The 13251-nt window shown below is 41.2% G+C and overlaps 1 protein-coding gene across 1 annotated transcript in view; it reads right to left on the bottom strand.

The window, feature by feature from the left end:
• The window catches only part of Map3k13 (mitogen-activated protein kinase kinase kinase 13), a 150821-nt gene that overhangs the window by 16227 nt on the left and 121343 nt on the right, over window positions 1-13251 (bottom strand). Inside the window, exons 6-9 of the mRNA XM_090343313.1 lie at window positions 11812-11970; window positions 9612-9770; window positions 7403-7511; window positions 1075-1184 (exon numbers count right to left, since the gene is read on the bottom strand). Of these exons, the coding sequence (XP_090199439.1) occupies window positions 1075-1184; window positions 7403-7511; window positions 9612-9770; window positions 11812-11970 (537 nt within the window). The remainder of the gene's footprint in view (window positions 1-1074; window positions 1185-7402; window positions 7512-9611; window positions 9771-11811; window positions 11971-13251) is intronic.

Raw genomic sequence — 13251 nt, 5'->3', positions numbered from 1 at the left:
AAATAGAGCAATCTTTATATTGTTGTTTAAACTTAAAAAACATAGTGAGACAAGGTCTCAGTATGTAGCCCAGGATGGCTTCAAACTTGCAATTCTCTTGCCTCAGCCCTCTCTCCTCAAGTGCTGTGATTGCAGGCATATCACTATACTTGGGGGAAAAATTGTATATACAAAAAATTGTAGCTGGGCTGGGAGTGTAGTCTAGTGGTAGAGTGCTCACCTAGCATGTCTGAAACCCTGGGTTCAATTTCTTGGCACCATATACTCAGAAAAAGCTAGAAGCGGTGCTGTGGTTCAAGTGGCAGAGTGCTAGCCTTGAGAAAAAGTGTCCAAGGACAGTCTCCAGGCTCTGAGTTCAAGCCCCAGGGCTGGCAAAAAAAAAATTGTAGATATTTGTGGGATATCATCTGGTGTTGCAATACATGTATACATTGCATAATGATCAAATCAAGGACAACTTATCCTCTCAAATAATTATTACTTTTTCCTGGTCAAGCATTCATTTTTTTTTTTTTTTTTACCAGTCCTGGGCTTGGGCTCAGGGCCTGAGCACTGTCCTTGGACTTTCTCAAGGCTTAGCACTCTACCAGCACTCTACTCAGCACCACTTCCAGCTTTTTTTTATGTATGTGGTGCCGAGGAATCGAACCTGGGTCTTCATGCATGCTAGGCAAGCACTCTACCACTAGGCCAAACTCCCAGCCTCAAAATTCTTTATTGTACCTTCCTAAATAAAAAATACAGTATATTATAATTATTATTATCTACAGTCACCTTAGTGTATAGTAGAACAACAAATTCTTTCACCTATGGAATTACCCATTAATAAACCTTTCTCCACACCCCCAACACTAGCCTCCAGTAACTACCACTCTCCCCAAGCCCCGACTCCCCTCCAGAACAAGCCTTTTAGATTTCATAGGGAATCTCAGGGCACGTTTTAAAGCGTATAAGGACACAGTGTAGAGGCCAATGGTGTGTAGAAGGTGAAAGTCCATTTATAAGGTGTTCCTGCTAGTATCTGAAGACTCGGTGAGTGGGGGAAGAAGAGGCAGAGTACAGAGAGGAGCTCACCTGAGCTCTTCTCTGCGTCTTCGAATCAGTTCTTCATCTAACCGGTGTATACAGGTTCCTTCACTTTTGATCTTCTCAAAGTGTTTTTTCACTTCTTCTCTCCATTCAGCCTGGATGAGAAAAATGTGAAATTCACGTGACAGGACAAAGAAAAGAAGCAGCCACAAGATGGAAGAAGAGGGGACAAGACTTTTAGGCAGCAGAGCCAGTGGCCCTGAAATTATAAACCTGCCAGGAACAACCAGAATGTGACAGAATGCTGGCCTTTGCACAATGCAGAGATTTCAAAGTAATTTAATCTAAATTTTAGGAAACAGGAAAAGCTCTGCTGGAATGTGGCCTACAATAGCTTCTAACAGCTAACTAGAAAAGTTTCCTTATGTAGCAGATACCATTCCAAGAGGTAAGGCAAATAAGATAACTTCCAGTGAAGGCTAACACCTCCAATTATGTAAGTTAGTTCCAAAGAATGACTCTATTACCTTCAGGTGTATGTTAGCCTTTCTTTATTGTAGCAATCTCATTTATAGGCAATTTATCCACATAAATCGAAATCTGGATTTTTTAAAAAAGAAATCTGGGCTTTGACAAGGTATTAGTATTCTCCTATTCACTACTCTTTACAAAACTAGCTGCAATCTTTACCAGTGGATGGGTTAAAAAATACATGGTATACACATATAATAGGATATTATTCTTCTTTTAGAAAGAAAAAATCATCAATATGTGACAACAAAGACAAAACTTGAACTTATGCTAACTGAATAGCTCAGTTGTAGGAGGACAGACACCGCATGATTCCACTTGTATGGGGCATACAGAATATAATTAAACTCGGGGCCGGGAGTTTGGTCTATAGGTAGAGTGCTTGCCTAGCATACATGAAGACCTGGCTTCAATTCCTGGTTACCAAATAGAAATGCCAGAAGTGGTGCTGTGGCCCAAGTGGTAAAGTGCTAGCCTGAAGAAAGACCAAGAACAGTGCTCAGGCTTGGAGATCAAGCCTTAGGCAAAAAAAAAATTCCAGTAATTTTTAAAATAATATGCAAGGTTTTCATATGTATGTTGGAGACAGGGTCTACCCCGTAAGAGGTGGTATAGCTCCACTGATTCACGAAGCAAAAACAGAAAGCCCTCACCTATTATTGCAGATAAAATTATATCAGAACTATTTAGGAAAAGATTGTCTTGCTTATTTTTTAATAATATGCCAGGTTTTCATATGTATGTTGGAGAGAGGGTTCTACTAACTGTCTATCAGCTTTCAGGCACCAAAATCTACCCAAAGTTGAGAACATTTTATCCTATTGTTAAGTGACTTTTTTTTTTTTTTCTTGGCCACTCCTGGGGATTAAACTCCAGGCTTGAGCACTGTCCTTGAGTTTTCTCAAGATTAGACCTCCACCCCTTGAGCCACAGCACCACTTCTGGCTTTTTCTGTGTATGTGGTACCTAGGAATGGAACCAGAGCTTTGTGTATGTTAGGTGAGTACTCTACCATTATGCTGCACTCCTGGCTTTAAGTGACATTTTTTGATATCACCTGCATCAACAACATCTAAAGGAAGGTTCAGGTAGGATCCAGGCAACAATGCTCTCCAGTCACTAGATCAGTCATGCAGTAGAGAGAGAATTGAGCTTTAGGAGAACAAGAGGCCTAGAGTGGCTATACATGCCTGCCATTCCAAGAGAGAGGTAGAGTCACAGTGCAAGGCTGACTAAAACAGAAGAGAAAGACAGAGAGAGACAAAGACAGAGACACAGAGACAGAAAGACAGAGAGAAAAACAAAGAAACAGAGATGCAGAGATAAGGCAAGCAAAGGCTGATAAAGGATGGATAAGAGAGAGCGTCAAATTTGGGCTTAAAGTATTCTTATAAACAAAAACCTGTGAGTAGATTCTAAGATGAAACTTTGTGTAAGTGCAGCATAAGGAAATCTAGCACATGCTATTTGAAAAAGGGGAAGGGAGAGGAGCAATGGGCATACAGTGGAAGGATGAATTTGTTCAAAGTATTAAAAGTAAACTGTGCGCATGTATGAAAACATCATAACGAAACTCCCTCTATTACAAATGTTAACTTTTTTTATTTTTTAAAAAAAAGAAATCAAGAAAAAGACTATTGATCTCCCTCTGCTGGCAAAGAATCAGACATACAGATCAGGCAGGGGGTGCACGCGCGCGCGCTCAGGCCCTGACTTCAAGCCCCAGGACTGGCACCAAAAAAAAAAAAAAACAAAAACGTAATGAAATGCAGACACACATTACAATATGGAGGAATTTTTAACGAAAATGCTAAGAGAAACAAAAACCAGGCAGTAAAGGACAAACAATGTATGATTTACTTTACATAAAATAGCTAGCATAAGCCAATCTATAGAGACAGAAATTAAAACAGAGATTATTAGAGCCTAGAGGAAGAGGGAACAGGCAGTCAATGCTTAACAGAGTGATAAAATTTTTGGAAATAATAGAGGTACTTTCATAACATTATGAATGCCACTGAATTATATGGCAAAATCTCGTACTATACTTATTTTACCATAATTTAAAAGTCAGCAAAAGAAAGAAATTGACTTAGTTTCAGCCTACTTTGAGAAACAGAAAGGGGCAGGGAGTGTAGCCTATAGTGGTAGAGTGCTTGCCTAGCATGAATTTGAAGCCCTGGGTTCAATTCCTTGCTTACCACATACACATAAAAAGTCAGAAATATTGTTATGGCTTAAGGGGTAGAGTGCTAGCTTTGAAAAAGCTCATGCCCAGTCCCTAAGTTTAAGCCCCAGGACTGGTGGGAAAAAAAAGAAAAGAAAGGAAGGAAAGGAAAGGAAGAAAAAAAAACACCAGTCAGGCGCTGGTGGTATATTCCTGTAGTACTCAGGAGGCTGAGATGTGAGGATCAAGGTTCAAAGTGTCCATGCCTGCACCTGCACCTACTTATTGCTTTTTTTTTTTTGCTCATCCTGCCTGGGCACTGTCCTTGGGCTTTCTCAAGGCAAAAAGCTCTAACACTTGAGCCACATGAACACTTCCAGCTTTTTCTGTACACATGGTACAAAGGAATTGAACCCAGGGCTTCGTGCAGGCTAGTCAAACGCTCTACCACTAGGCTATGCTCCCTGGCCCCTTATTCTTGATATTACCCACAAGTCTAGCCCTCTGTATCTCCCAAACCCAAATCTAGATGGTCTTTCGGACAGAATGGTACAAAGGCAGAGCAAATGAGAGGGCTTAGAAGCTGGGCATGTGACCTACCCAGCAGCTGGAATGTAGGACAAGGCCTACATTCTAAAGCCTCATAAAATGTTATTGGATACTGGGAACAGTAATTGCCTCCTTGGAGAAAATGAGAGATCGTCAGGGAATGAGGCGATTGTCTTAACAGACTCTAATCTTGCATGGAGTTGGCTACTTTGTCATCTCTGTTTTATGCGCACTGCATCTTTATACAAATGCTACTCTGAGCAGCAGATGAAGTCTGTCTCCCAGGAAGAGGTTGGCTACACTCCTGGCAGCACTTTTGACAGTTGAGGTGGCAAACTGAGACCAGGGATTATAAACTATGCATAATAACTGATGCTAAGGGAATCCTGTCAGCAAGCAGGAGGGAAAAGGCCTCAGGTTCAAGCCCTCTAAAACAAGAGCAAATCCAGTTCTTCCCTACTGGGGCAAGAGGATGTCAAACACAGTTACTTAGTGCTCCTTAGCTGCCAACTTACTCATCTCAAGAATCTGGCAGGAAATTAGCCACCAGGTGACAACCAAAAAATCAAAAGGAACTTTTTTTAATATATAATTTTATGGGAAATGAAAATAGCATTTCCTAATCAAAGAGTTTGCTTTTAGTTTTTTGGGTTTTTATTTTCCCGGCCAGTCCGGGGACTTGAACTCAGGGCCTGAGCACTGTCCTCGAGCTTTCTCAAGGCTAGTGCTCTACTACTTGAGCCACAGCACTACACTTATAGCTTTTTCTTTGTATGTGGTACTGAGGAATTGAACCTAGGGCTTCGTGCACGCTAGCAAGCACTCTACCACTAGGTCACATTCCTATCCCCCAAAGAAAACTTAATAGTTTGTAATGCGCCTGCATTTTTATCTTATCATTTGATCCCTACACAAAGTCCCTAAGTAAGAGAAGTGTTTAGAGGAACAAGCTGAGATTTAGAAAAATTTAGTGACTCAGTCAATGTCATTAAGTTATTCAGTAAGTGAGAGGGGTTCCGGCCAGGTCGACTGCTTTTCCTAGTACCTCACTAGCCTGTGCATAAAGGTGTTATTGTCAGAGAAAGTCTTCACTTCAGACCCAGAGATGTATCAGCTTTTATATGCCTGGAAAAAAATTATTTCTTGGAACTAGCAAGGATAAGAGATTTAGAACTATTTAGACAAAAATGAAATTTTATATGGGAAGAAAATGTGGAAGAAATAATGAATATTAAGTGATGCTACCACGTGTGTGTCTCCCCACCCCAAATTCATATGTTGAAATCTCAAGTTCCAGCAGGAAGATGTTAGGAGGTGAAAACTCAGGAAGTAATTAAATCATGAGGTACTCTCCACTTCCCATGGGGTAACTATCTTTACAAAAGTGGGCATGGACACTGTCCCCGAGTTCATTATTATTATAAAAAGGTGATATACAGAGTGGTTACAGTTACCTAAGTCAGATACAGAGTAAATTTCTTTTTTTTTCTGTCAGTCATGGGTTTGACTTCAAGGACTGGGTGCTGTCCCTGAGCTTTTATGCTCAAGGCTAGTACTCTACCACTTTGAGCCACTTCCAGGTTAATTTGAGTTAAGAGTCTCATGGACTTTCCTTCCCTAACTGGCTTTGAACTGCAATCCACAGATCTCTGCCTCCTGAGTAGTTAGAACACAGGTATGAGTTACTGGCACTTGGCAAGAGTGCATTTTTTTGGACAATGTCACTCCACTTAGCTTTTTTTTTTTTTTTTTTTTGGTGGGTCATGGGGCTTGAACTCAGCCTGGGTGTTGTCCCTAAGCTCTTCAGATCAAGGCTACTGCCCTACCCTTGAGCCAAGCCCCACTTCCCATTTTCTAGAGGTTACTTGGAAATAAGAGTCTCAGATCCTTTTGTGCCTGGGCTGGCTTTGAACCTTGATCCTCAGATCTTAGCCTCCTGAGTAGCTAGGGTTACAGGCATGAACCACGCACCTGGCTGCTCCACTTAGCATTTTTGCTCAAGGCTAGCACTCTACCACTTGAGCCACAGCTCTACTTCTGGTTTCTTTTTTTTGGTGGTTAACTGGAGATGAGTTTTACTGCCTGGAAAGTCAAGCAGCAATTCTCAGATCTCAACCTCTTGAGTAGCTAAGACTATAGGTATGAACCACTGGTGCCCAGCCATTTATATTTTTATACTAGCACATCATTCTCATGTCTGGATCTGTTACCTTACAATGTATGGTTGAAATACTCTTGTTAAAAGGTGACTTTTGCTGCATACTGGTGGCAGCTGGGGGATTAGAGGCCACCAGGAGAATGGAGGTGCTCAGACTTGGAAATGCCATCTGGACAACTGCAGGAATGGTGAGCTGCAGATAGAAGAATTTCCTAGCCTGTAAACTATCAACCCACAGAATGGTGAACTAAGTGGAATTTATTTATTTATTTAATATTAGTTTTGTTAGTCCTAGGGCTTTAACTCGGCCTGGGCGCTGTCCCTGAGCTCTTCGGCTCAAGACTACCGCTCTACCACTTGAGGCACAGCACCACTTCTGGTTTTCTGGTGGTTAATTGGAAGTAAGACTTTGGTGCCCACACTGGCTTTGAATTGTAATCCTCAGATCTCAGCCTCCTGAGTATCTAGGATTACTTAGGAGCCACCAGTCTCTGGCTATTTTTTGCTACATATATTGAGAAGATTTTAGCACATACAGTAAATTATGTTTGATCTGGAGCTATAAGAAAATAAATTTGGAGTTCTCTCTGGTTCTAGTTCTATTGTGTTACTTTCTATAATATAACTTTCTTCTTCTGTATTTAAGTTTTAGTGTTTTCAGAAAAAACATTTTCATAAAGGTCAGCATTAATTCTCATTCCAACACAGGTACATTATATTTTTATGGTCTTCAATAATTTTACAAGAACCCATTAATAATGACATTCTAATATATATATTCTTTTCAAATGAGATGATGTATATCAAGTACCTAACAAACTCCCACATTTCACTTGTGTGAAGTTTCATAATTATTATTTCACAATGAAGTTACATTCCTGCCGTAATGCTAAGTACAGCATCCTTCTAAGACTCTTCATGCCTCATGGAGAGTCCCTACCTGTATGTTTGGTCCCTCCCTGACTTACCTGAGACTTGAAGTAAGTTTCTTGTGGGGTAGCAAGTACATCTGCAGAAGCAATGTCTAAATGCATGAGTGTCTGCCGGAATGAAGGTCGGTTGCGGGGTTTACTCTGCCTAATAGTAAAAAGAGAGAGAGAGAGAGAGAGGGGGGGGGGGGAGAGAGAGGGAGAGAGAGAGAGAGAGAGAGAGAGAGAGAGAGAGAGAGAGAGGTGTTTGTGCATTTTCCAAAATTGTGTCCAGGATGATAAAGATCTTATTTTATGAAACATTTTTTTACTCTAAAATGGTTGTTTTCCAAAGGTTTTGATGTCCTGAAGGCAAAAGGAAAACATGCTTCAGAGATTCTGACACTGATGTGATGGAAATCTACCCTCAGTCACACTTCACTGGTAAAATAATACAGTTCTCATTTGCTCAAGTCTACTATTTCATGAAGCCATATCAGATTCTTCATTTGTTCATTTTAATCGCAACACAATGACTCCATGAATAAAGGGCATTTTTATTTCATAGATGAGGAAAGTGATATTTGAATGACATACCCCAATTTATAATAGATAATTTTTAAAAGGCAAGAGCAATATCTTAACCTAGGTTCTCAAAGTGCAAGGCTCTTCGTGTTTCCACCATTAGATGTAAAACAAAGTGTCTTAAAAAAAAAAATCAGGGGCCAGGAGTTTGGTCTAGTGGTTAAAGTGCTTGCCTAGCATGCATGAAGACCCGGGTTTGATTCCTTGGTACCACATACATAGAAAAAAGCCAGAAGTGGTGCTGAGGCTCAAGTGGTAGAGCTCTAGCCTTGAGAAAGTCCAAGGACAGTGCTCAGGCCTGAGCTCAAGCCCAGGACTGGCAAAAAAAATCAGGGCTGGGAGCCTAGTAGTATAGTGCTCGCCTAGTGTGCATGAAGCCCTGGGCTCCATTCCTTGGTACCACATACACAGAAAAAGCTGGAAATGTCACTGTGGTTTGGGTGGCAAAGTGCTAGCCTTGAGCAAAAACTGTCCAAGGACAGTGCCCAGGCCCTGAGTTCAAGCCCCAGGACTGGTGGAAAAAAAAATCAAAGCCGGGTGCTGGTGGCTCACACCTGTAACCCTAACTACTTAAGAAGATCTGAGGATTGAAGTCCAAAGCCAAGCCTGTGCATGGAAGTTCATGGAACTCTTTTTTTTTTTTTTGGGCCTCTTTCTCTTTCTGGCCCCGCTCGCTCCGGCCCTGCTCGCTCCGGCCCGGCTAGGCCCCCTTTCTAGCTCCGGCCCGGCTCGCTCCGGCCCGGCTAGGCCCCCTTTTCTCGCTCTGGCCCCGCTCGCTCCGGCCTCGCTGGCTCCGGCCACCACTCGGTTGGGCTCTGTTCACTTCATCTCAGCTCGCTTCTTTCGCTCTCTGTCGCCGTCGCAGTCTTGTCTCTGCCACTTTTCCGGTTTTGGTTGTGTCTCGTCTCTGCCACTTCCGGCTTGGTTGTGTATGTGGGATACCGAGGAATCGAACCCGGGTCTTTGTGCATGCTAGTCAAGCACTTTAACCGCTAGGCCAAACTCCCGGGCCCGTTCATGGAACTCTTATCTCTAATTAACCACCAGAAACTGGAAGTGGTGCTGTGACTCAAATGGTAGAACACTAGCACTGAGATGAAGAGCATAGAGACAGAGCCTAGGCCCAGAGTTCAAGCCCCATGACCACCACCAAGACCACCACCAACAAAATATCAAAGTAGTTTACTTCCTTTCTGTTAATTTTGACAGAATTGATGTTCTGAAGAGTTCCTGCTTTGGCCAGGGTGTCTTGGTTCTTGTTAATTACACTTAGTTACATATATCCCTTTTCTGAGCCCTTTAATTAAGACATCCTGTTAGAAGCTCCTTGACTTTTAATTACTTCCTGTTAATTGAGCCACACCCTTTTGCACAGTGTGAACTTGAACTCAGGCAATACAAGCAGAAGGGTGGGGCCTGCTGAGTTAGGGAGCAGCCTGCTTGATCTGTGTGCTTGCTTATCAGATTTCTGGGGGGTGGCCCACCCTTCTGCAGAAGTAAACTTTGCCTCGCCTTCAGTTCCTTTCGAGTTGGTGTCTTTATTCCTATGAGACACCCCAGTATCCCAAGCTATTCCTAAATAAGTGGTTCATTCTTAATACATGCTGTAGACCGCTTTGCTATTTTAGAGACATTTTATATATGCCTTTGAGAAAGAAAGAACATTGGAAGAAATATATCTTACCAGGTCTGTTTCATAAGGATTTTGAATCCATCTGGGCAAGTGGAAGGAACGGGAAGGTGCAGGCTATTGCTTCCAACTCCCCAAATAATGGCTGAAGAATCTACATCTTTGTAGGGGATCTCTCCTGTCAGCAGCTCCCAAAGCACCACACCAAAAGACCTACAATAGTAGCAAAAGACATTTCAGAAGGACTGATTTGTACTTCAGTTGTTTATTAATTTTTAATTAAGTTGACATGAGCACCCAGCTTGAAAAGTTAAATCCAGCTATACGGAAAACAGAAAAGCAGAATACATCTATGAAAAAGAAAACTAGGAGTAACAAATACTGCCAGATATTAAAATAAGTAATACTGGTGCACAAATAGACAACCAGGTTAATGAACTGGCATAGAAATCCAGAAAGAGACCAGATCCATATAAGGATAGAATGTATAATTGAGTGTTAACAACTGCTGAGTTAAAACTGCTTATTTAATAATCACTGTTGGGACAATTGGAGCAAGCTCTGCTGAAGAAAAAGCTCAGAGTTACAGACCTGTCTAGCATACACAAGACTGGCAAAAAACAAAAACAAAAACCAAACTTGATAATAAAGATCAGAGCAAAAGTACATGAACTGAAAATGATTCTTCTTTTTTTTTTTTTGCCAGTCCTGGGCTTGAGCTCAGGGCCTGAGCACTGTCTTTGGACTAGAGCTCTACCATTTGAGCCGCAGCACCACTTCCAGCTTTGTTTTCTATGTATGTGGTACCAAGGAATCGAACCTGGGTTTTTGTGCATGCTAGGCAAGCAGTCTCCCACTAGGCCAAACTCCTGGCCCTGCAAATGATTCTTTAAACATATAAAAGGCATAAATAACATGAGGACATGAAAACTATAAGATACAAGATCCAATTTTTTTATCCATAGGACTGTCCAAAATATACAATTTTAACATATCTTATGGAGAGACTGAGAAAATTCCCTTACATACTTCTGGTGGGAACATAAATTGATATAATCCTTAAAAAGGAAACTTCAGTAATTATCCAAATTACAAATGATTCATTTCTATTCAGCCTATTCATTATGCTGTTACATGCAATTTTAACACATGCTACTATTTTTGGTAAAGCCTAAAATTTAATTGCTAATTTTAAGGGTAGAATAAAAGCAATTACAGGAGAAAATATTATTAAGAAGTAAGACTTACATCCTGAGAAGAAAGGTTGCTAAATAATAATGATAATAATAATAAAGCACAGTCCATAGGAGCACTCAGTAAAAAGCTAATGTGTCTGCACATCCCAGGTGGACACAGAGGATACACTGTACCATAGCAACAGACATTCCTTATTTGTGCAAGGATGGTCTTCAGTGTCAAGAATAGGTAAGTTTTGTTTGTTTTGTTTTTGTCAGTCATGGGGCTTGAATTCAGAGCCTGGATTCTATTCCTAAGCTCTCCTGCTCAAGACTAGCACTCTACCACTCTGAGACACAGAACCACTTCTGGGTTTCTGGTGGGTAACTAGAGATCAGAGCCTCAGACTTTCCTGCCCTGGCTAGCTTTGAAACACAATCCTTAGATCTCAGTCTCCTGAGATTGCAGGTGTGAGCCCCTGTGTCCGACTAAGAAGAGGTAAGTTTTAAAGTATTCCATTTAAAAAGGGGAGAATTAAGTGATATGTTCCAGAAAGAATTCTAGAGCACTGAAAGTAAAGTTTCAGTTTTCCAGGAAGTTCTTCAAGTTCTTGGATAATGATTTGTTGACTGGATTCTCAGCCTAATTCCACCCCATCCCCCATTCAATCCATCTTACCACATATCATTTTGGGTAGTATTTCAGATAATATGAGCCCAAAATCAACCATAAAGAATGTTCTGGGGCCAAGTGCTGTGGCTCACATATATAATCCTAGTTACTCAGGAGACTGAGATCTGAGATCAAGGTTCAAAGCCAGCCCAGGCACAAAAGGACCTGAAGTTCTTATTTCCAATTAACCTCCAGAAAACGGGATGTGGGGCTTGACTCAAGGGTAAGATGGTAGCCTTGAGCTGAACAGCTCAGGGACAGTGCCCAGGCTGAGTTCTAGCACCATGACCCACAAAAAAAAAAAAAAAAAAAAAGAAAGAAAGAAAGAAAAAAATAAAAAGTTGGGGGAAGAAAAAGGGTGAAAGTGGAAAAAGGCTCTTGAGCTGGTCCAGAGGGTGCCACTCACCAAATATCAACTTTTTCAGAGACAGGTTCATTCCGTATCACCTCTGGGGCCATCCATGCAACTGTGCCAGCAAAGGACATCTTGGTACTTTTATCACTGAGTTCCTTAGATGTACCAAAATCTGAAATTTTTACTGCATCTGTGTGAGTCACTAAAACACTACAAAGAAATAAAGAACACATCCACATCATTAGTCATAGTCATCGTGATAACTCTGAAAGCAAGATTTGGTTTGCTGCCTTCTACCCTAGACATTTGGCTAGCAAGTTCCAGTGTCCTGGGCATTAGCTCTATGCTGGACACTGCATCATGGACACAGCAGGCAGCTGAGCAACAGGGATCTTAACAGCTGGCTTCACCCTGTCTTCACCCCTTGCTAACTGTGTCAACTTGACCAAGTTAGTTAACTTATCTAAGCCAGTTTCTTTTTTTTTTCTTTAATAAAATGGAGACAATTTGGTTTATAACATTTTATATGCAATTCAAGAAATGCAACAAAGCTGTCAAAATTGTCTTACATTTTTTTCACAAGCATTCTTAAGGCAAAATAACTTCATCCCATTGTGTGTGTGTATTTCACTAGGTTTTGTTAAAGGTATGTTCTTGTGGATGATTACAGGATTTAGCTCCAGACTTAATGCTGGATGTCTAAGGAAATGCACTGAAACCATCTCGCTCCCAAGTTTTGGATAAGGGGATTGTGGGCGTCTAATAAAATTGTGGAGCTAATAATATTTATATATATATGAATGTGCTTTTTGTCCTTGTTATTGTCAGCCAATCTATTAAGAAAACCTTTTTTTAAAAAAATTATTTAAACCACAGCCAATTAAAATCATGAATACGGCCGTGACATCGATGATTCATTACATTAAAGGGCTAATATGAGGTCTGGGATTTCATCAGTGCTAATCAGGGTAAAAAGTAATAAATCGAGGCTTAAGTAAGTTCCACACAATCATGTTTAACTTTGTATAGGAATTATCTGACATACCTACCAGAGCCAACTTTTGTTTCCCCCTGGTTGTGGGACTTGAACTCTGGGCCTGGATGCTGTCCTTGAGCTCTTCAGTTCAAGGTTACTGCCCTACCTTGAGCCACAGTGCCATTTTGGTCTTCTAGTGGTTAACTAGAGATAAGAGTCTTAGAGACTTTAGTGCCCAGGCTGGCTTTGAACCATCAGATCTCAGCCTCCTGAGTAGCTAGGATTACAGGTGTGAGCTGTGGTGACCGGCTTTACTCCCAGCTTTTGCTGGTTAACTGGAGATAATTCTCATGGTTTTCTGGTGGTTAACTGAAGATAAGAATCTCACAGACTTTAGTGTCTGGGCTGGCTTTGAACCTGGATCCTCAGATTTCAGCCTCCTGGGTAGCTAGGATTACAGGCGTGAGCCACCGCACCTGGCCCAACCTTTTTTTTTAATCCTTAAAAATAGGGGC

Source organism: Megascapheus bottae, chromosome 1 (assembly GCF_031878675.1).
Source record: "Megascapheus bottae isolate mThoBot1 chromosome 1, mThoBot2.hap1, whole genome shotgun sequence".
Lineage (NCBI taxonomy): Eukaryota > Metazoa > Chordata > Mammalia > Rodentia > Geomyidae > Megascapheus > Megascapheus bottae.
This window is presented reverse-complemented; position numbering and strand designations above follow the sequence as displayed.